The sequence below is a fragment of the Schistosoma haematobium genome, chromosome 2 (assembly GCF_000699445.3).
Source record: "Schistosoma haematobium chromosome 2, whole genome shotgun sequence".
NCBI classification, from domain to species: Eukaryota; Metazoa; Platyhelminthes; class Trematoda; order Strigeidida; family Schistosomatidae; genus Schistosoma; species Schistosoma haematobium.
Genome location: NC_067197.1, coordinates 11,153,447 through 11,177,632, shown reverse-complemented (window position 1 = coordinate 11,177,632; position 24,186 = coordinate 11,153,447). Strand labels below are relative to the sequence as shown.

Sequence of the window (24,186 nt, the reverse complement as noted above, 5' to 3'; positions counted from 1 at the left end):
CGTATAGACTAGTTTCAGTTTATATCACTCGTTTTGTCCATTTTTGTCCGTTTTCAGTGTGCTTTTTAGTGTTTTTTTTAAAAGGTCCCAGGCTCTTGCAAGCATCTATAACATAGTTTGTTACAACACAGTCATGAAAAACTCATGCAAACGTCCGGGATGCCGTTTTGCTGTCACAACTGGCATGCAGTGCGACAACTGCAAAGGTTGGTTCCACGAAGCATGCACAGATCTGACAGCAACTGCTTACAACAGACTCAGCAAGTCAGAGCAAAAGTGGGTGTGTGTCACGTGCAACACAGACTCCGTAGTCTTGCTGAGTAACATCATTGTCCTACTGACAAGTCTTCGGAACAAGTTGTCAGTTAACTTGGAATACGATAGTAAAAAAAACTGATATACAAACAAGAGAGTGCAACGGACTCAAAAACAGGGATATCGATAGGTATTCCATCGATGGAGCATCCATCCACACTAACGACGTGTCGAGGCTCAGTACCAGCATTACGTCGACGGTACTGAACTCCCTAGGCAAACTCGGGTCTCCCAGCTCAGGGTCCCCGAACACAACAGTGGTTGCCAAAAACCCTGCATGTGATTCGACCCACGTTAAGAGAGCCCAAAAGAACCCAAAGTTAACTATAGCGGCTTCCCCAAAATGGGTCAAACTTTCACCAAAGTTGGGAGCTTGTGTTGTTTTCTGATATCTTCTCGAGGTGTACAAATGTGAGGTAAAGTTTAGATGTATGGTGGCTGATTGAGCAATGTGGGAGAATTTGGGCCGGAACAGCTTTTTGACAGCATTTTGCGATATCTATATCATATATTTCTTTTTACCATTTTCGTGCCAACAAGCGATTCTTTGGAGAGTTTATTTATCTTATGATACTCCTAAACGGTTATTTTTTTGACTAGATGTCTTGAGAAAAGTTCATCTGAATCTAAATATGTCACGGGTCGAATCAGAATTCATAAGTGAAAGGACACAGAGTTCATACATATCAAATGAATTATGTGAACAGCAGCATTATTATACTACTCCAAATCTAATATTTCATATTATAATAGTATATAAAGTTTCCATCTATATCTATGTGAAAAATCGCGTGAATCTTCAGTATTTTCAAGTTTAGCTAAGTAATATTTATATTGTGGCATGCCATTATAAAAATGTTATTACAGCATAATCATGAACGGGAATACACAATTATAAAACCATATAAAAAATCAGTTATCCAGAATGCATGTTATAGACGATTTTGATTTGAAGCAATTTATCGGCAAGTAAAAATTTGGAAAAAAACGTTTTCTATGCAAATCACTTAGCACACAACTATAAAACTGGACTGATAGTGAGAGATGAAATGATCAAAAACCAGACTCGGACGTCTGGTTTCCACCTAGTCCAGTCTACAATCGAAACGCATGTACGTTGCTGCATCGTTACTGTTAGTTTATGTGTTCAGTGGTGTGATATAATCATGGTATTAGTAATATCAAGTGTCGTGCATTTGAATATTTATGACGATTGTATCTATAGGATTGTTGCTTCCATTAAGTTGGGTCTGTAGATTAGCAAAAGAGATGGAAAAGGCGGCGACTATAGGGAACACAAGACAGCTTTATGGACTAATAAAAGAAATTGGAACTAATAAGTCAAGTGTAAGTGAGATTATATCGGAAAAAGACGACACCCTCATCTGCTGTCAGGTCAGACGTTTAGAACGATGGGCGGAACATTTCAGAGAACAGTTCAACTGGCCTTCAGCTACTCTACAACTACCCTCCATTCCCAGACAGTGTGAATGGAACATTGAAGTAGGTCCCCCAACTCTTGCTGAAGTTCAAAAGGCTATAGTTAATCTGAAACGAGGAAGGGCAGCTGGTCCAGATGGATTGGCTCCAGAGGTCTTTAAGGATGGTGGTCCAATTTTAGCGATTAGGTTGACTAATATTTTAGCTAAAATCTGGGAGTTAGACGTTATTCCATCTGACTGGTCGCAATCACTTATCGTCCCAATATATAAGAAAGGGTCAAAATCATCTTGTGACAACCACAGATGAATTAGTTTAACTAATATAGTATCTAAAATACTAGCCTCGATAATTATCAGACGCCTAACTAAGACTCGTGAACTGCAAACACGAGAGAACCAAGCTGGCTTCAGACCTGGTCGTGGCTGCATCGACCACATATTCACCATTCGTCAGATTCTAGAACACAGGCATACTTATCGACGTCCGACAATGGTGGTCTTTCTTGACTTAAATGCAGCATTTGACTCGGTAGACCGCGAGATTCTGTGGCAGTGTCTGTCATTGAAAGGCGTACCACAGAAGTACATAAACCTTGTGAAAGCTCTTTACTCGAACACTACTAGTCGAGTCAGAGCTTATGGCGAACTGTCATCTACTTTTGCAACCTCAAGTGGTGTCCGTCAAGGCTGTCCACTTTCCCCATTTTTGTTTAACTTCATCATAGATCTACTGATGGAAATAACTTTCTCATCGACTGAGTTCTCGGGTATTGATCTCCTTCCAGGAGGTCCACTTATCGACTTAGAATACGCAAATGATATAGTCTTGTTTGGTGAAGACGCTGATAAAATGCAAAGTCTTTTGGCAGCACTAAGCAACAATGCCAGAATGCTGGAATGCGCTTCTCTCCCTCTAAATGCAAGTTGTTGCTTCAGGACTGGTCTGCGTCAACACCTGAACTAAGGATAGGGAGTGAAGTAGTCGAACGCGTCGACAACTTCACTTATCTTGAAAGTCTGATCAGCCCTAATGGGTTGGTATCGGACGAAATCTGAGCACGGATTCGAAAAGCTGGTTTGGCTTTTGCCAAATTACGTCACCTTTGTCGAAGGCGAGATATCCGTCTATCAATTAAAGGACGAGTATACTGCACGGCAGTCCGTTCTGTTTTACTTTACGGAAGCGAAACATAGCCATTAAGAGTAGAAGACACCCGTAAGCTACTAGTATTTGACCACAGATGCCTTAGAATTATTGCTGGCGTCTGTTGGGATCACCGGGTAAATAATAGTGAGGTTAGACGCAGGGTATTAGGTAATGATGGTAAATCAGTTGATGAGGTTGTGAATCTTCATCGACTGAGATAATTGGGCCACCTGTTACGTATGCCTGAACACCGATTACCACGATGTGCAATGCTAACCGGTGCTGGAGATGGTTGGAAGAAAGTTAGGGGCGGCCAAACCAAAACGTGGCATCAGTGCTTGAAGTCACTAACTTCTAGTCTGAGCCATGTTGGTAGATGCAGACTACTTGGTTGGGGTCCGCGTGACTTTCGTAACCAATGGTTGGAGACTCTTGGTGACATGGCTCAGAATCGATCACAATGGCTTCGGTGCATACACTCCCTGTCTTCCCTTAAACTAAGAGAATAAAATCACTTTATATCTTTCTTTCTACGAACTAATTCTTTCTTCCTGTACTATATCCTTATTGCAATCTTTCTCCTATATATTACCACCTTTGACCTAACCACTCCTATGAATCCGGTGTTCATCTTGCTGTGCTAATGAGGTATGGCAACCTGGACCGATGCATATATGTGCCTGGTCCCACGTTGTACCTGACTGACTGACTGACTACTGATTATTAAAAATACACAGGTTTTGTTGTAAACAGTCTGTGCAATGTTTGACTTCCTTGAAAACGATCGTATCTCGACATAGACATCTACAAATTACTGTTTAAGATGTCTTGTGTGCTATGATTTTTACTTTAGTGGTTGAAGGACAATCATTCATATTCACTACGTTCCTTCATCACTTGTTATCCACTACGATGTGTAATGATTGTTTCTTATGCGAAGTACCAAACTTTTAAGCGTGAATCAATTGAATCAAAGCGGTTTGCCACTATACTACACTTTGCATTGATTCAATTTTTACAGCACCTCAGTCTACAGTGGATGTATATGTCCGCCTATTTATCTTAATGTAATTTTTTTATCTACGTATCTTGTTTTTAGTTGTTCGGATTAGTTCACCTTGTTACCTACCCCATATTTGTATATATATTGTGCAATTTTTTACTCAAATTGAATGTCGATCATGGATTGTATGAATTCGGGAGATTCTTCATCTCCAGTAGTGCAAAAGTCTGCAAATGACTTGAGAGAATATAAAGTGGTGCGTTTATGCAATAGGATGAAAGTGCTTCTCATAAGTGATCCGGAAACAGATAAGTCTGCAGTGTGTTTATCTGTGAACATTGGTATGTTGATGGTAATTGTTTCAGTGTTATAATTCTAGGTTCACTGTCGGATCCGAAAGAACTGCCTGGTCTCGCACACTTTTGTGAGCATATGTTGTTTCTTGGTACGAAATCATTTCCAACAGAAAATACCTATTTGAAGTACATAACCGATCATGGTGGTCACTGTAATGCTTTTACGAGTCCAGATAGAACTTCTTATGTGTTTGATGTTGCACCTGAAAGTTTGAAGGGTGCGTTGGATATTTTCTCACAGTTTTTCATCTGCCCTCTTTTCACCGATTCTGCAACAGAACGTGAGGTTAGTTTTAATCTGGTTACTGTACATGGCAAGCGTTTGTTTGTTAGTTTGTTGTGAATGGAACGTGGTTTCAATACTACGACAATGATTTTCGTCTCGATGCACAGGTTTTTCTCAAAGAAATGTTTGGTGCATATGAGAGTTTCTATCAGTTGTTTCATTAATTACGTGCAAAATTAAAAATGTTTAGGTGGTGTGATATGATATTAAGTTGGTGGTATGAGGTCAATAAATTCAAACATTCAAGGTTTTCTAAATATCATAGCCCGATCAATTATATGATATGTTTTGAGTTTTACCTCTGGGCTCAGAATTGATGAACACCACCTATAATTTTACAGTGAACAATGATTTTACATGATTTTGATTTGTTATGAAAATGTATCAACTGCATTTCACTTGTCGAATAAGAAGGATTGTGGTAGTTATAGAGCGTTTTTGCAATGATACATTAAATGTAAAACTGGTCTCACAAGACTTTGTTTATCGAATATTGCTATCTACTATGTTTGCACAGATTGGTGTTGTAGGTTGTCTTATTTCTTACTCTATTGAATACGTCCTTCTCCGTTCGAGAATGAGATTATGTGTAAAGTATTGTAATATGCAGCACGTGTAGGTGATGTGCCTCTTCCATTATATTCAAAGTTGTATTCAGAATTCAGGAGCCCAATATCTGCTTCCGCTTCACTGTAGTACAGCTGCAATCGTAGTGACCGACAAGCTAGATGGAGAAATATAGATAGTCTCATCAGAATGTTTTGTATTGTATTCATGAAAGATAAACCAGGGTACAGCTGTCTTGTACATATAGATAATAATTGATATTGAGAAAAGTACAACTAATATATTAAAAAGATAAGCAACTAACGAAACAGTAGCTATAGTCATAATGGATTTCCAGGTTATAGTTTCGAAACTCCGTTTATTCACCTGATTTTAGGTAGGTTGGTAGTATCTCTCGTTTGCAGACACTAGCTGGTTATTATAATGTAGATATTATGCAACTTTGTTCTAAATAAGACTTTATTTTATGACGAAGGTAAAGTCTTTCGACTTCATGAAGGATTATTTTTGTGATTATTTCATCTTTTATTGTAAAATGTAATAGTTGATTGCCTTCTACTGCTTAATATTTTGTGCTTGTGTGGGTAATTTTGTTTCAACGAAAACAGTTATGGCAAAGCACCAGTGCGTGCCGAACCACGTGACGGTGTTAGTGCATAAGTGATGTCAATCAGAAAATAAAGCCTACGACTGCAGATAACGGTGTCAAGAGTATATTGAAGCTAGAGTGAGAATAGGGGATAAGAGTGAAATCAAAATGTCATTTAACTTTATTGATATAAATATGTTAAAATTGGAAATTCATTTGAATTGTGGTCAATTTTGAAGCATATATATATGGTTATTATTGATAACCTTTGTCATTTCAATTCTTTACATTCACTTATGTTAATCGTATCACACTATATCTTACCTCAATGTAAAATTTAAACACATATTTAGTTGTAAGCAGCTGATAAAAAGTATAAAATATGATGGATTCATTTTATTCTGCATCCATGTTCGTTCTCGCCTAATATAAATTTTAAAGCGCATTGCGGAACTGATCACAGATATTATTTTATTCGCACATTTCGGTTGAATAATGATCGTCAAAAATTGGTTTGTAAAGGGACTTGTTATCCATTTTAACGCAAATGCGGTATTATATTTTGAATTTCGTAGCGAACTGAAAAAATTCTTACGCTTTTTAATTGTGGTCGTATCACTCTTCCGAATTCTCAGGTGAAAACCGTTAAAATACATGCTCCCAGACCTGATATCGTCATCACTATATTTGTAAACAGAAGGGACTTGATTGTATTGTTTTACCCTCTGTTAGCTTGGTAATAGACGTTTTCTAAATAAAAGTGCTATGCTTCGAATTTTTGGGAGCCCTGCATTCGTTTTCTGTAGTTATCAATATGGAGTTTATTAGCTACTTTATTTAAAACACTTAGTAATACCCGTTGGCTTAGTCAATTATACTTGTTTGGTGGTACTAGTACCAAGTGACAACGTCATAGATAATTTGCCATAATAATTTTACTGTTTTGACTACCACTAACAAGCCACATTTTAATTTTAGGTGAGTGCTGTACAGTCGGAACATGAGAAGGACATTAGTAATGATACTAGACGTCTTTTTCAGCTAGAGCGAAGCTTGTCAAAAAGTGGTCATGATTATACGAAATTCCTCTCCGGTAATCGATACTCTTTATTTGAGTCCAGTTGTGCACAATCGGTGAATACACGCGAAAAGTTGTTGCAATTCTATTCAACATGGTATTCGTCAAATGTGATGGGACTAGTTATTCTTGGAAGAGGTACATAACATGTAGTATTGTTGAACTGAGATTGATTGTTGAGGTTGCTGACTTTTGAGATGTAAATTTCTTTTAAAAATTTATATGTAACTAAACTATTTTATGCTGATCACCTTTCTCATCAGAAATCGAACCCAGTCATTTTATTTTAATTGTGATCTGTCAATTACAGGCGACTAAATGTGTTGGTGATGGTGACTTCAGTGTATTGGAATCGATTATGTACAATTATGAGTTGGTGATAAGATTGAATATTTTCAAGTTGTTTGTACAGATGAGGATAGTTAGTATGTCAATGTTTGTAGGGTTGAGAGCATTTGGAGAGCAGGTTCTTCAGTTGATAAAACCATTCATACGTTTCATCACAGTACTAAGCGTGATTGGCTTCCACTAGACGACTCTGGAACTGTTATCATACTAGTTGTTTTTGACATGTTGCCTCCTGATTGATCATTAAGTCAGGATGTCAGACTAATATTTATTCTGTGTTATTCTGTTCATGTATTAGTTAGGGCATCTATTTTACGTGTTAGTGTTTGACGCAGTGGCCATGGAAATCAAGGTATTACCAAGTAAACTCATAAGCTACTCAATAATCAGATTGCTTTTAACAGCTGTTATGTCTGGATTATTTTGTTTTTGGTTACTAACGATGATTCATGGAGAGTACTAGATAGGTGAGGTAGAGAACATGTATAGAACAAAGCTGGTTAACAAATTGGCTGAGAAAGTGGTACAATGCTCCATTTTGTGACTCATATCTAACTTCTGAATCAGATATTTCCGACTTGTGTATGTTACAAGCATAGAGACTACAAAATCGTTTAGTTTATATTTCGTCGTTTAGTTGGAATTGGTTTTAAATATTAAGTGTGATCAGTATTTACGTTTTCTTCGTGTTTGTGATTGTTTTTTATAAAATGTTTTCAGAATCCATAAATGACCTAGAGAAACTTGCAGAAGATAAGTTTTCGGAAGTTATTGATCGTAATGTTGTGCAACAATCATGGAACGATACTCCATGGCCTGATATATGTCTCAAGGTAACACTTTCATTTGACTTTTATTATATTTAATATGTTTTGTGAGTAGAACTATGCATATATGATCTTGATTGTTGCGTATGTGTTTAGTCTAGCAGATAAATAGTTGATTCCAAAAGTGTTTAAGTTCATATTCTTGATTGTCACTAATTATGCTGTTTGAATGCTGCGTTTTTTAAAGTTAGAGTAGGTTACTGTAAATTAGGTGTTGGATCATTAAAAAATCATGAAACTTTAATTATGTGAAACAAGTTGTGTGGTAATTTAGAGAATGATAAGAAACAGTTTTGTGAAGATAGTTTTTGAGTGAGCAATGTGACTGTTGATTGCCTATAGTATGATGAACACGTAGAATGTGAAGTTGGATACATTGAAATAGGTGTAGAAGAGAATAATGGCTTAGTAATAATGTTGCGTCGAGTGGAAGGATATGATAAATAGTAACCTGATCATTGTGTGTTATTAAAGGTATACTGAAAATGAATTTAATGGTTCCTTTGCAATACTGTTGTTTTACCTGAGATTCAAACGTATGAAAATAACAGTTGATATTTATTGAACATTATAGTTTCCAAGTTGGTATATGGAATGACGATGATGTGAATTTTGTTTTTATCGATATGAGCATATTGAGTGATATTAGTCTTTTGGGTGTTAATTACTTTCTAGTCTGTAGAATGTTTCGTGTGAAGTTAGCTTTTCTCTGATGTCAAATTTGTATCAGAGGCTTCATGGCTGTGAGAAGCATCAGTACAGTGCAATACTACTAGGCATTGCCAGAGATCAGTGAGAATAATATGACTGAGTAATGCCAATCACATTTCAGTTAGCGTTCTATTCAGAAATAAAGTCATACATTTTGAATTTTAAAAAATTAGAATGTGTATGTGCTAGAATGTGGATTGCTTAATTATCGACCTGTAGAATCGGAGTTGTGTTGTCACTGTGATTGTAAACTGCGAATGAAACCAATGATTTATTTTCCTTGAACTATGTAATGTTTATCAAAATGTTAATAAATTGTAATTTGGTAAATTAGAGAATTAAGGTAGAATAAATGTACATTTTGATTTTATCACAGAAAATGGTATATGTCGTCCCACTGAATGACGTCCATCAAATGAATATAATGTGGCCTATTCCTGACTATATTCCAGACTATACAGCTCAAGTAAGTTATTCTTTTGAAGTGGATTGATCCGTTATGCACAAATGCAGATTCATTGTTCATTTTATTTTTTCGTCTATATTGTTTCAAAATGTTGACGTGTGTCAATCAGTTTTTACATTTACTTATAATCGAGAATGATTTGCACCAATAGTTTTGATATTTGTGTTTTCGACTGATAAATGTTGGTTCTGTGATAGAAAAGATGTGTGTTAAATGATGAAATAAGTGTTAACCGGAATTTTGTATTTGTGACTGAATAGATTTTACATCTAATTTCTAACAATTATATCGTATATTGGGACGTTGTGCTTATGTCTTCCATTTCGCTTAGTTCATTTTTAGATTCCTTCTTCATATAGTGTGCACTAAAATTCTTTATGCGTACATAGTATTGCTTAATTAACCTTAATCTTTTTCTATTTTAGAGGTTTTTCTTATATTGTTAAGGAAGTTATACGTCGTTTTAGATTATGACTAGCAGACGTGTCCGTTATATACTCAATTTGTCTTATTTAAGTATTCGTATCTGATTATTCGTCTTATTTTTGGTGTCATGACCGGTAGTTCTTTCTACTCTAACATTAGATGATCAATAAGTTTTTTTATTGGATATATCGTATTATTATTCGAAGAGATTTGTGTTTTGAGTATTCTTTTTTGATATTTGTACACCATGTCTAGTTAGTGCTTATGTTTATAAATTTTATTACATTTTAGTGTTGTCAAATACACTGACAGTATGCTATGCCTGGTTAAAATTTATTCATGAATACCAGTAACTTGGAAACACAAATTTTAAGAAATAGTTATGCTCAATCTAATTGTTGTACATATCCAAGATAATAAGAATGAAGATTTGAGCAGAATAGCATGAATTAATTTTATTACGTTTAGTTCTCATCAGCTGCTTAAAACCTGTAATATTTAAAAATGGGTTCAAATTACTTGTATGAGAGAGTTTAGTTGAAAGTCGCTATAATCACATATCAGTATAGTATAGCAAAGTTGTAAATAGCTTTAATAGACTAAACAAAATATTGTAAATTTATGTCTTATTTTAAAAATCATTCTATAAAGGTGATAGCAACAAAAGCTTAAAGGTCTAGAAGCAAGTGGTCTCTAACGAGAGCCAAACGAAATAAAATGGATCCTGGCTATTCTGCTCGAATCGTTGTTTTTGCTTCCTTCATGATTATGAAAGGAACTATATGTTGTCCTGATGTAATCGTTTGTCATTACGAAGATCGTTTTCCTGATTGATTGATATCAAGTAAATAATGACTGAATATGAAGTTGCTTTCATGCGTTGTTTTGATACATTTTTCTAATACAGTCAGTATCAGTCTATGACGTAAGCTTTCTGTTAAATTTATCTACTTACCACAAACATATTTTATTATTATCATTGTTATTTAAATATGATTTTCATCACATAGTGTAGAGTTAAAGCTTTCGACTTTCAAGCGTCGCTCCACCCACTTTGGTTGAAGCAACCCGTTAGTATTATCAGGCCTTACACACAGAGTGTGGCTCATATTCCAAGCACCTAAATAATGCGTTAATTTTTAATTAAATGTACTGACGTTTTCTTTCGAACCACTGCTTACCAAAAAGCACTGAACACGCATTACATTTTAGCTCATTACTTCTTGATAGTTTTCACCCACGGTCTAATACAGAATGTAATCCGATAATTCCTGTCTGATGGTGAGTGCTCTACTTTCAAGTTGTCGAGTTAGCACTCATTGATTCACACTCCTGATTTACTACATTTCACATAGTTTTATTATTATGGACTCGAAGATTTAGTAAGAAGTCATAACCAATGGAAAGTAATATTATCTATCTTAGTGAATGATAGTCACTCTATATCATCAATTGAATTAAGTGAAAAATATGGAACACTGAGTCTTGTCCCAATGATTTCAAATATATCATTGTCTACTAGACACTTGCAAATCCTCGGCACGATTTCGTATGCAGTCATTCTAGGCTACTGCTAAACAGATATAAATTGGGAGTTAATAGCATTTTGATATCTCTTGGTTTTAAATAGTTTCTAATCTGATATCAGTTGTAGATAAAACCTACCCTCAGATGGAATAAGTTTCTGAAATTTTCTATCTTCATTTCAATTATTTGTGTGATTTTTCAACTCACATTTTTACAGGCCACTAGTTATGTGACTTATTTACTTGGTCATGAAAGTCATGGAAGTTTACTGAGCTTATTCAAAAATGCAGGCTGGGCTAATCAACTAACATGTGATGTTAATAGATCAGGAGTTGGGATTTGTTATCTGAATGTGTCCGTTCATTTAACTTTGAAAGGACTTGGTGAGTTAATTGGTGGTTAGATTTCTTATTTCCTAACGTTATTGAGAATAACTGTATATGGTTTATATATATAATTAAACGATATATGTATCATATAATTAATTTCTTGAAACTTATTTTTGTAGAGAAAATCAATGAAATTATAGCAAATATATATCAATACATCAACATGCTTCACTCTGATGAACCAAAAAAGTGGGTGTTGGATGAAATACAGGTAGGATTTGGATTTTTCTTCAACCATTTCGAACTTCGACTAGACAGTGTTATATTATTAAGATGTCTATGTTGTAGTATTGCTTGTCCGATGAAAATTAACAGTTGTGTTGTATTTGTGGATTATGTACAACAACACAGACATATATGCGCATCGGTTTAAGTTTACTCAACTGATAAGTAAATGAAACCACTTTTAGCTCTTACTCTTCTCTGCCTTGATGACTTTAGACTAAAAACAACGGTTTTTGAAGATGAAGCTTTTTAATGTTGAGCCATCCATAATCCATCAAAAGACATATTAAGTTTATCGATTATATATATCGAAACAAACTAATCAGAATATTGAAACTTAGTATTTGATATTAGCACAAATCATCGAGAAAATGTATTGAAATTCCCTGAACAAAGTTCTCACTTAATAATAAACTACAACAGTATTTCAACCCAATCAATATTGATTTGCTTCTCATAAGTTGTAATTTCAGACTGCAGATCTCTTGAACAACATCAATATAATGATGAATTAATAGGAAATTTGAAGTAAAGAAACAATTTAGTGGTGAATCTAATGTAATTATTGGGGCAAAAATAAAACTATGCAACTACAGCTTATAAAGACCAAATGAGTATTTCTTTTTTGCATTTAGAGAATATACAAATCGGTTTTTAACTATGTTTAAATGTAAGTTAACGTATCCAGTGGATTCTTTTTATATAAACTGTTTACTTGTAGACTTTATGGAAACTAGGCTTTCGATTTCAAAACAAAGAGACACCTTATGAATACGTGATAAGATTATCCCGCAATTTGTTGGTGAGTACTATCAAAAACAAATACTTTATATTTTTAAAGCCTTTGATTACCCTTAAAAACAGTATAACACATTCAATAACCTATTTTCTAATCCTTTAGATAAATCGACTTTCAACATTACCATACTGGCTTTTAAGATTAGTTAATAGAAAAATAATGTGACTAGCATATAAATAGTTGTTTCCCACTTTTCTACTTTTTTTTCTAGATTTATAAGATGCAAGATAACCTAACTAATCATTTTATGGCAACTGTCCATGATCCTAATTTAATTAAGAAACTATTAACTTGTCTTACTCCTGATAATAGTCGGTACGTTTTACTGGTTATTTTGTAAGGTTTCAATTCGCAGCGTCATATTAATTTATAATGTTTACAGATTTGAAAATGTAGTTTTGAATTTTTTGTTACCTAATGGAAGTGTAGCTTCCTCTCTGTAATGTAGTACTTTTGTTCCTTAACTAACATCAATTGGTTTCGTTAAATTCAGTTATTAACAGTAGTAATAATTTAGTACCTTATGTTTTATTACAGTGAATTATTCTCAGCACAAATTTTCAATAGTGTAACAAATTCGTCTTTAATATTCATTTAACGTTTTAATACTTAAAGTTTTTATGCAAAAAGTTTTCAGTATGGAGATTGTGAAAATTGGTGACGCTCTATCTAGGATCGATTGGAGTTGGATGCGTACGCCATTTAATTTAGGTCTGGTGGTCTAGAGATATTTTACATTCGTGAGCGTGACCTGTCTTTAGTCTAATCATCGGTTGGTAGGTTATAGGTGCACTCTGTTCAGGAGTCTTATTCGAGGATGAAACAATCGTCCAGTGATTTTAGTTTTTCAGCATTTATCTAACTTAGATCAGCTCATGATTCCAACAAACGTTTTACAACCACGTTAATCGCCGTTTATATGTATTAATCAATATGACATTTCTCGTCGTCTAATAAAATTTTTCATATATGGTCGTCATTCTCAATCGCTTTTCGTTCCTCCAAAAATTTACGAGATGACGAGTAAACTTGAATTTTACACTAATCATCTTTGTGATAGACTGTAACCTGTATATAATATACTGTTTGGTTACGTAATTTGTCAGTTAGAATAAATTGAAAATCGTAAACACTTATTGTGGTACTTGTAAATTTAATATGTATTTAGCCCCAAAGTTTGTCAGAGGTGCTCTATGCTCGCTGAACATTACTCGTGCCGATGAAAAATATCGATTGTTACAAGTGCAAAAATACTTACTTGCTTACTTACTCTTATCCATCGTGGAGGAGCATAGATCGCCCACCAGGATTCTCCAACCAACTCTGTCTTCAGCTCACTTTTCCAGTTGTTTCCAATTGCCATTCATTCTTTTGATGTCTACTTCCAATTCCCGACTCATTATATTCTTCAGTCTTCCTCTCTTCCGTTTCCCTTCAGGATTTCAAGTTAGTGCTTGCCTCATGATGCAGTTTGATGATTTCTGCAATGTATGTCTTACCCACCTCTAACGTCTCTTACTGATTTCCTCTTCAACTAGAAGCTGACTTGTTCTCTGTCGCAGCGTGTTGTTACTGATAGTATCCGACCAACGAACATGGAGTATCTCCCGAATCTAAACTTTTCTGTCCGGCTTGAGTTCAGTATCTGTTACTCATTTTAAAGCCACCAAGTTGTGTCTGTTTAATTCTGTATCTCTTTTGCTGGTCCTCCCAGTTTCTCACATTGTTCAGACATTCCATGTACCTATACGGTTTGTTGCTTTGGTTGTTCGAAGCGTCATTGGTCTCGTAATTTTCGAAGAATCTCGGGTTACTCCCTGGGGCATCATAATTCTTCTGAGTGAAGATTCTTGAAATCGGGGCGGGGCACATTTTGAATGGTTTTTATTATCTTTTTCTGGTTACGGCTTTTTACCAAGTCTGTCTTCTACGGAATGTGGTTGGCGACCTTATTTCCAGCTTTCCTCCTTTACCCGGATTTGAAACTGGCAGTAACTGTAGAAGGGCTGCAAGCGGATTCTTGTTCTACGCCGATAACCTCAAAATTGTTTGCTATTGTTCGCATAATGTAGATACTTCTGTAAAAAATATTTAATAAGACATTGGTCAAATGTAGATCTGGTTCAGGTTTCAGAAAAAAGATCTGAGAGTTAATTTCTTATTTAGTTTTATACAATTATTGTCACTTTAAATATTCAATGATCACCTATTCTTGATTCAGTACGAGATTCAGGTGTAAAATAGTCCTCAGCATTTTGTCTATCTGAATATGTCAAATTTATCAATTATAAAGAGTAAAGACTCATGGGGTTTGGTATTAAGAACTTGGTAGCTTGAATATACGTGTAGAAAGCTTCATACTTAAAATGTTTGTTTGAGGTTTGTCTTTTAGAAAATAGATCATAGGAGTAGAATGGAAATATTTTATGCATAAAAGTGATATTGTTCTGCTGACAACATAAAGTATATTTTCTCACTACTTTAATATTGTGTTAACGTTGTTTTACAGCATCTTTTTACTTAGTAAAACGTTTGCCGACAAATGTGTGGAGGAAGAACCCTGGTATCACACTAAATACCTTGCTATTAATATTCCTGAAAATACCTTGTCAGTAAGTCATTGTTCTTAGCAAATATTATAATCGAAAATCTTATTCTAATTAAATATCGTTGTTTAAATTGTATTTGATAATGCGAAGCTGTTAGATCTTATTTAAGACTGATCAGCATGTATACGGGCATCTGAATTTTATGAAGGTTTTTCGGTTAAAACTGGAACTGTGTTTGATTGCTTGAAATTCTGTAGTTATTCGAATTGTGAGTAACAATATCCATCGGTTGTTCAGCAAAAAGTAGTTATAGAACCTTGGTCACGCGGTCGCGTGCCTTCACATGCGATGCTGGTTAGCATATGAGTGCAATAAAAGAAGTTTGGATACGATCAAACTAACATATGGTATCATTTTATAAAGCCATGAACTCCTTATGTGAGGCGTTATATATGTTAGCCTTTTCATCGTATCTTATATTCGTAGACACTAGAATAAGTGTATCAAAATGGCTTACAGTGGCACAGTTACGTCCATTTTTATCTTCTTGCCGAGGTGGTAGGCCCTGTCCTTTACACGTTTTTTTTATCGTTTAGACAGTCCACAAGTGGAATGGTCAACTCCAACTTGCCTTTGTTCTTGGTCCTAGCTTCGTATGGCCTATCCGGGTGCATGTGGATTCCAGGTGGCAATCGACGTCTATTAGCACGAAATGCTTCCAGAACTGCAGCCGCCATGTGGGAAGATGGGAAGGTTATCTTCATTAGACGGGGTCTGGGGTCACCGTCCTTCTTGGCTAGTCTCGTCACATGCTGAGTCAGTATGTGTTTGAGCCTCAAGGACTGTTTGATGAATTTCCATTCCCTGATGTCAGAATGTGATTGAGTAGGGTCTGCATTTTCCGGTATACCTTGAACAATTATGTTTCTACCGCGGAAAAACTTCTCGCGAGATTCTTTAGGGATGTTTCGTATGATATTGCGCTCAGAGTACGGTATGTCGGGCAATATTCTTACGTTACCATCTGATTTCAGCAAGTGACTTGCTAGCATGACGTCCTCTACGTCGGTAGCATTCTTAAATGTTACTCGGAGAAGCCTCGGGTGATTTAGATGCTTAGAATCCTTTCCTCGAGTAAGCCGGGTGACCGTTAAAGGCTCTATTCTAGGAAGTTCAAGCTTCTTGTTCAATTCACCCCAGAGCATCCTGTCGTTTTTGTCCTGCAGACTGAGAGGAAGGTCAGGATTGTCAACGAGGTTCATGATAATGAGAGAATCGTCACGAACTGTTGTTAATTTACCAGGTTTCACGATGGGTTCAGGTTTAATAACTTGTTGTTTGGAGGTCAGTGTGCGTTTTTGAATCTTGGGCTCTTTATTGACCGGACGGACAGTCTTGGGGGTAGACTGTGCGACCAAATCACCAGTTATTTTCCGTGCAGCAACACTTGGGTTGCTCGGCTTAGGCGGTGATGCCTGGTTCTTATGGGCTCTCTTAACGTGGGTCGAATCACCTACAGGGTTTTTGGGAACCACTGTTGTGTCCAGGGACCCTGAGCTGGGAGACCCGAGTTTGCTTAGGGAGTCTAGTACTGTCGACGTAATGATGGTGCTGAGCCTCAACACGTCGTCATTAGTGTTGATGGATGCTCCATCGTTGGTATGCCTGTCGACATCCCTATTTTTGAGTCCGTCACACGCTCTTGTTTGTCGACCGGATTTTTTACTAGTGTTATCCAAGTTAACTGACAACTTGTTCCGAAGACCTGTCAGTAGGACAATGATGTTACTCAGCAAGACAACTGCGTCCGTGCTGCACGTGACACATACCCACTTTTGGTCTGACTTGCTGAGTTTGTTGTAAGAAGTTGCTGTCAGATCTGTGCATGCTTCGTGGAACCAACCTTTGCAGTTGTCGCACTGCATGCCAGTTGTGACAGCAAAACGGCATCCCGGACGTTTGCATGAGTTTTTCATGACGGTGTTGAAGCAAACTATGTTATAGATGCTTGCAAGAGCCTAAGCCTTTTAAAAAAACACTAAAAAGCACACTGAAAACGGACAAAAATGGACAAAACGAGTGATGTAAACTGAAACTAGTCTATACGTGAAAAACAAAAAAAACCGAATAGTAAGCTGAGGCAAAACCACAGGTAACTATTTAATATAGTGAGACTCAAAAAAAAGTAATCTATCGAACGTATAGCTCAGGATAGATTCTTTAGAACTGAAATGGTACTTTTGTTGCGTAAGAACACAGCAAAAGTTTGATAAATGCAAATCACGTTAGGACTAAACTTCCCGTTCGAAGAAACATATAGTTGACCCTATCAAAAGCTTTAAATAGGTCATGGTAAATGATGTCAACCTTCCCCTTGCTATCAAGGATGGTTGTTCACCTACCCACCGCAGTCAGCAGGTTGGATATGGAAGAGTGACATGTGAAATGTTTTGTTCGGGTGAAAAATGTTTATCGATAATGAGTGGTCGTCTATACCGTCGCATATCAGGGACTCCATAATTTTTTGGTAATGTGTCTCGGCTTAGCGAGTGTGAGAATAGATGGGAAGTTCTAGAATCCACGTCCTTCTTGGCTGGTCTCACCACTTGTTGATCTAACATATTTTTGAGCTTCACGGACTGCTTGATGAATGCCCATTTTCGAACATTAGAGTCTGTGTGGTCCGGATCCGTATTTGCTGGTACACATTACAGAACGATATTTCTTACGCTGATAAACTTCTCGCGCGATTCATTATGGATGTTGTGGATGGGATTACGCTCAGAATACGATATCATGCAGCATTCTTACATTCCCATCTGATTTCAGTAAATGACCAGCCAACATTATATCCTCTACGACTTGGCTGATTTGAAGCTTGGAGTGCTTTTTCCGAGTAAGCCATGTTACCGTCAAAGGCTCTATTTTGAGAAGGTTGGGCTTCTCCCAGAGCATCTTATCGTGTTTGTTCTGAAAGCTGAGATGAATGTCAGGGTTGTCTTTAACGTTCATGATTATTAGATAATCACCACAAATCGTTATTGTTTTCCCAGGTTTTCGGTTACATTCAGGTTGAGTACCATGTTGTTTGGTGGTTGAAGAACGTTTCAGATTCCTGTGATCTTTGATGACCGTTTGGAAAGTCTTGAGAACAGACTGTACGATCATATAACCAGTTGATTTCATTACAATATCTGGATGTTCAGCTTCTTAAACGGTGACACCCGGTCCTTTTTAACTTTGTTGACGAGGGTACGATCGCATACAGGGATCCTGTGCTGGACGACCCAAATTTGCCGGAGGAGTCTAGTACCGTCGATGTTATGATGGTGCTGAGCTTCAGCATGTCCTCACTAGTGTCATTGCAAGCCCCGTTGATACTAGCGTTGTCGAGAATCCTAGTCAACTATTTACTCAGTTTAAAACTCAAAAACGAAAGTAATCTATCAAACATAAAACACAGGATAGATTCTTTGGATCAAAAATGGCACTTTTGTTGCGTAAGGAAGCAGCAAAAGTTTGAGAAATGCAAATCACATTAAGATCAAACTCCCGGTTTGTAAAGTGCACGTTGTCAAGCTCTGAATAACTATGGGATTCTTGACTTTTATATGCTCAGATCCTTATTGTGAGAAAAAAGAGGTCCGTAACTTTATAAAAATGAAGATTCGCTATACAGAAGATTCTTCTATTTGTTTCCACAAGCATTTAAATCATTAGAAATGCGGTAAAAGGATCTTGGTTTCCATTTTCAAAGAAAGCAGAGTTACTGGAAGATTATTGTCCCTTAAATGAACAAAGACACCCCAAGAATCTGTTTTTGCACTGTCGAAATATTAATACGAGTGTGAAATAATCGGCTACATAACACTGTTCTGTCATGACGATATTGATGATTGGATGTCAACGCAGTTGTCTTGCTGAGTAACATCATTGTCCTACTGACAGGTCTTCGGAACAAGTTGTCAGTTAACTTGGATAACACTAGTAAAAAATCCGGTCGACAAACAAGAGCGTGTGACGGACTCAAAAATAGGGATGTCGACAGGCATACCAACGATGGAGCATCCATCAACACTAATGACGACGTGTTGAGGCTCAGCACCATCATTACGTCGACAGTACTAGACTCCCTAAGCAAACTCGGGTCTCCCAGCTCAGGGTCCCTGGACACAACAGTGGTTCCCAAAAACCCTGTAGGTGATTCGACCCACGTTAAGAGAGCCCATAAGAACCAGGCATCACCGCCTAAGCCGAGCAACCCAAGTGTTGCTGCACGGAAAATAACTGGTGATTTGGTCGCACAGTCTACCCCCAAGACTGTCCGTCCGGTCAATAAAGAGCCCAAGATTCAAAAACGCACACTGACCTCCAAACAACAAGTTATTAAACCTGAACCCATCGTGAAACCTGGTAAATTAACAACAGTTCGTGACGATTCTCTCATTATCATGAACCTCGTTGACAATCCTGACCTTCCTCTCAGTCTGCAGGACAAAAACGACAGGATGCTCTGGGGTGAATTGAACAAGAAGCTTGAACTTCCTAGAATAGAGCCTTTAACGGTCACCCGGCTTACTCGAGGAAAGGATTCTAAGCATCTAAATCACCCGAGGCTTCTCCGAGTAACATTTAAGAATGCTACCGACGTAGAGGACGTCATGCTAGCAAGTCACTTGCTGAAATCAGATGGTAACGTAAGAATATTGCCCGACATACCGTACTCTGAGCGCAATATCATACGAAACATCCCTAAAGAATCTCGCGAGAAGTTTTTCCGCGGTAGAAACATAATTGTTCAAGGTATACCGGAAAATGCAGACCCTACTCAATCACATTCTGACATCAGGGAATGGAAATTCATCAAACAGTCCTTGAGGCTCAAACACATACTGACTCAGCATGTGACGAGACTAGCCAAGAAGGACGGTGACCCCAGACCCCGTCTAATGAAGATAACCTTCCCATCTTCCCACATGGCGGCTGCAGTTCTGGAAGCATTTCGTGCTAATAGACGTCGATTGCCACCTGGAATCCACATGCACCCGGATAGGCCATACGAAGCTAGGACCAAGAACAAAGGCAAGTTGGAGTTGACCATTCCACTTGTGGACTGTCTAAACGATAAAAAAACGTGTAAAGGACAGGGCCTACCACCTCGGCAAACCTCATATAGGTGGGCTACCTGTCCATTCACATAAGGTTCATACAGAAAAACAGGACGAAGCTCACGCGTTCCAAATTGAAAGCATAAACTGCTTATATATGAACGCCGCGAGTCTACCAAACAAACTGGATGAACTACGTGAACTTAGCAACGCTAATAAGGCCCATCTGATAGGAATATCTGAAACCTGGATATCTTCTCAGTTCTCGGACCAAGAGTTAGCATTACCTGGGATGACTTTGTTCCGCAACGACAGAAAAACAGGAATTGGGGGCGGAGTAGCCATATACATAAGCTCTTGCTTGGAGGTGCACCAAGTTCACAACCTCGAGTTTAACAATCTTGAGGAATCCATATGGTGCTCTGTAAGATTGTCTAGTACTTCGAGGTGTCTAGTCGGAGTCATTTACAGAAAGCCAACTGCCGACATCGAGTACGATAGTCGTATGCTGGAAGGACTATCCCGCTCTATCCGTCTCGGTTTCACACACATCCTGATTCTAGGGGACTTTAATCTCCCTAGAGTCAACTTCGCGGAACACACGTACACTGGAGGCGACAACTCAATTGAAGCTCGGTTCTACAACCTCATCGATGACTTGGGCTTATATGAAAACGTGAGGTCGGCAACTCGTTGGAGAAACAGTCAGACACCATCGCGCTTAGACTGTGTATTCACTAACGAAGAATTCCTAGTCGACAACCTCTCAATCCTAGCTCCTCTGGGAAAGAGCGATCATGCCGTCATAGCCTTCAGTTTTGTCATCAAAACTAAGCTAAGGTATCCCAACAATAATTTTCGTTTGAACTTTAAACGGCTGAATGTCCCAGCTCTACATGACTATCTACAACAGGTGGTTTGAGATGTTCACCCTCAACTCGTTGTGGACGGTCATTGGGACTTCTTACTGCACACGCTCTTATGTGCTACAGACCATTCAGTTCCTCAAACGGTTCCCAAAAGCTTCAAGCCACCTACAGTAATCAAGAACCGTACCCTTCGCCTGCTAAGCCGCAAAAGGCACTGCTGGGCGGAATACAAACGAACTAATAACGATGGAGCGTATAGGCAATATAAACATATCAGGAACATATGCACGAAGGCTATAAGAGAAGACAGGCTTCAGTACCAAACAAAGCTTATGGACAAATTTGCCTCTAACCCTAGAAGCTTATTCCGTTATACAGCCTCTCTTCGTCAAGCCAAAACAGGAGTTTCTCAACTGGTAGGTCTTAACGGCCCGACCAACAACGATGGCGACGCCTCTAACCTTCTGGCGGCACATTACTCTCAAACATTTCAACCGGCTGACATCAACTTTACTGACGACAGTTTCATCTGCAATTCCACAGGACTTTCCGAAGTGGACCTAAGCGCTGACTTGGTGTTCCGGAAATCGCAGCACTTAAGACTAGATACTTCTCCTGGCCTGGATATGGTTCATCCTGCCATACTGAGGGAGGCAGCCTCATTCCTGGCAACGCCGCTTAGCGTGATGTTTTCACACTCGCTAAGCCGAGGTAAATTACCGGAAAATTGGAAGTTGGCTCACATTACACCAATTTTCAAAGGTGGTCGACGCAATGAACCTTCAAGTTATCGGCCGGTGGCTCTTCTGTCATTACCTTCAAAACTCATGGAGTCCCTGATATGCGACGGTTTAAATGACTATCTACTGTCCTTAAATTTCTTCTCACCCCAACAGCATGGTTTCAGGAAGGGTTACTCTTGTATAACCAACCTGCTGACTGCGGTGGACAGATGGACAAGCATCCTCGATTGCAAGGGAAAGGTTGATGTCATCTACCTAGATTTCTCAAAAGCTTTTGATAAGGTTAACTACATGTGTCTTATCAACAAGCTCAAACGACTAGGTATCAAACCACCCCTAATCGATTGGCTTACTTCATACCTAAAAAATCGACACTTTAAGGTTAGGGTTAATTTCACTTTATCTCAGGCTATGGAATGTCCTAGTGGGGTCCCCCAGGGCTCAGTACTAGGGCCTCTTCTCTTCTTGATCTACATAAATGATCTTCCTCAACAGGTAACGTCAGACTTATTACTTTTTGCCGACGACGTGAAACTTTGGAGAGAGATACGCAACCAAGACGATACACAGGCACTTCAGGAGGATCTGACTCGACTTCAAAGTTGGGCAGACGATAACGGACTTACCTTTAACACTTCAAAGTGTAAAGTAGTCCATCTGCGACATGTTGCAAACTACAGTTACAACTTAGGAAACTCCTCTCTAGTAGTATCCCAAGTCGAAAAAGATTTAGGAGTCCTGGTGCCCCATGATTTGAAGTCTTACGCCAACTGTGACAAAAATGCCTTCCGAGCAAACCTTGCACTGGTAACGTTGAGGCGCATTTTTGGCCAGTTTGACGGAAGAACTTTCCACACAATCTTCAATAGTTTCATCCGTCCCCATTTAGAGTACGGAAACATAGTACTCCCCCTCACTCCAAAAGGACAAGGTCACTTTGGAGCGTATCCAGCGGCGAGCCACGAAATCAGTTCGAGGACTCAAATCTAAGCCTTACGAAGAACGCCTCCGTTCACTAGACCTTTACCCATTAGAATATAGGCGTCTTAGAGGTGATTTATTAATGGCTTATAGCATTCTTAACACTTCTGGACATCCTCTTAAACACCTACTTAAGCTTAGTTCGAATAACAACCTAAGGGGTAACACCCAGAAACTGGAAACACAACATAGCAAGACGGAATGTAGACACAATTTCTACTCCTTAAGAGTTGTCAAAAGCTGGAATTCGCTGCCAGCCGAGCTAGTCCAAGCGACTACTCAGGAGTCCTTCAAGAGGCAACTTGACCTATTCTTAAGGACCAAGAACAGCATCACATTATGATTTACCAATCTCTTTTCCTCTTTTATTGTTAACATACCTAGGTTCCTGCCTGGAGGATTTGGTGATCCCCTGCTACTAGACACGGAAGCCTGTTAAGCGAAAGCTTCTTCTATTCCGTCCACAACCATTTGAACCATTTGAATAAGCTTAAACGATTAGGAATCAAATCGCCTTTAATTGGTTGTTTCACTTCATGTCCAAAAACTCGATGTGATTAGGTCAGGGTTAACTTCACTTTCTCTCATGATAAGTAATGTCTTAGTAGGGTCTTTCAGGATTCAGTAATAGAACCTATTATTTTCCTGATAAATGACCTTACGCAACAGATATTTTGGTCTAGTTATTGGACTCTAGTGAACTTCCGTCGTGATCATTAAGTATATGGGATAGTATCTTCACTGTGAAGCCTGTGTTGTTGAATTTTAGAGGAGAAAGATCAACATAATCAATGTTTTTTAAATAAGCCGCTGTTTTACGGTTAATGCCCTTTGGTTTCATTTTCATTGACTGTGTAGTACTTAGATTTGCGATGAAGGACTTTGAAGGGTACTTTTTATCACGTTTCAAGGTGTCTTCATAATGAATCACGAAGTAGAAAAACACGTGGGTTGGAAATTTTGTGCAACCTATCGAAGACATTAGGTCGATATTGTTTCGCTACGATTGGACTACTACTCATGGTAGACGGGGCACATAGTAAAGTTTCACAACCTGTTGCTATCTTCTCGATTCACAGTCTCGGGGTTGTCCAGGGTACCCCGTGCTGACGAACGGAGTCTTGCTTTTGAAGCTGATCGCGTTCAAGGAGGCCAATACCTGTCCAAAGAAGTTATACGAGACAAGGCATCTGCCACTACACAGTTTACCCTGAAATATGCTGTATATTTGAATTAAACTGAGAGGCACATTCCAGCTGTCGAGTGAAGTACTTGTATAGAGATGAACAAACAGAAATTGTGTGAGGTCAACAACCAAAAGATTTAGTGAGTTCCCGGCCTTCCATAGAGAATTGGAAGTGCCGTACAGCACAATTCATTGGTGGAAGTTCTCTATTGAAAATGTTATATTTCGATTGACGTCTTGGTATGCAAA

The 24,186-nt window shown here is 38.0% G+C and overlaps 1 protein-coding gene across 2 annotated transcripts; it reads left to right on the top strand.

Annotated features, from left to right (window-relative positions):
* Positions 1 to 1,189: 1,189 nt before the first annotated feature.
* Positions 1,190 to 23,702, top strand: ABCA3_13 (ATP-binding cassette sub- A member 3). Of its 2 annotated transcripts, XM_051214315.1 has the most exons (11): positions 1,190 to 4,248; positions 4,287 to 4,549; positions 6,684 to 6,921; positions 7,852 to 7,964; positions 9,046 to 9,135; positions 11,306 to 11,471; positions 11,597 to 11,688; positions 12,424 to 12,504; positions 12,713 to 12,816; positions 15,011 to 15,113; positions 23,136 to 23,702. In XM_051214315.1, exons 1-11 carry the CDS (start codon positions 4,077 to 4,079, stop codon positions 23,157 to 23,159), a joined length of 1,446 nt encoding a protein of 481 aa, XP_051067473.1. In that variant the 5' UTR covers positions 1,190 to 4,076; the 3' UTR covers positions 23,160 to 23,702. The 2 variants fall into 2 exon arrangements, with proteins under 2 accessions (XP_051067473.1, XP_051067474.1); XM_051214316.1 differs by lacking the exons at positions 11,306 to 11,471; positions 23,136 to 23,702 and having other exon boundaries at positions 1,190 to 4,549; positions 6,684 to 9,135; positions 11,597 to 20,016.
* Positions 23,703 to 24,186: the final 484 nt, after the last annotated feature.

Excerpts from the sequence above, each read along its gene's own strand:
- ABCA3_13 (XM_051214315.1), top strand. The coding sequence starts at position 4,077 with ATGTCGATCATGGATTGTATGAATTCGGGAGATTCTTCATCTCCAGTA. Across the intron at positions 9,136-11,305 it reads TTCCAGACTATACAGCTCAA|GCCACTAGTTATGTGACTTA; the intron begins GTAAGTTATTCT and ends ACATTTTTACAG. Across the intron at positions 11,689-12,423 it reads GGGTGTTGGATGAAATACAG|ACTTTATGGAAACTAGGCTT; the intron begins GTAGGATTTGGA and ends GTTTACTTGTAG.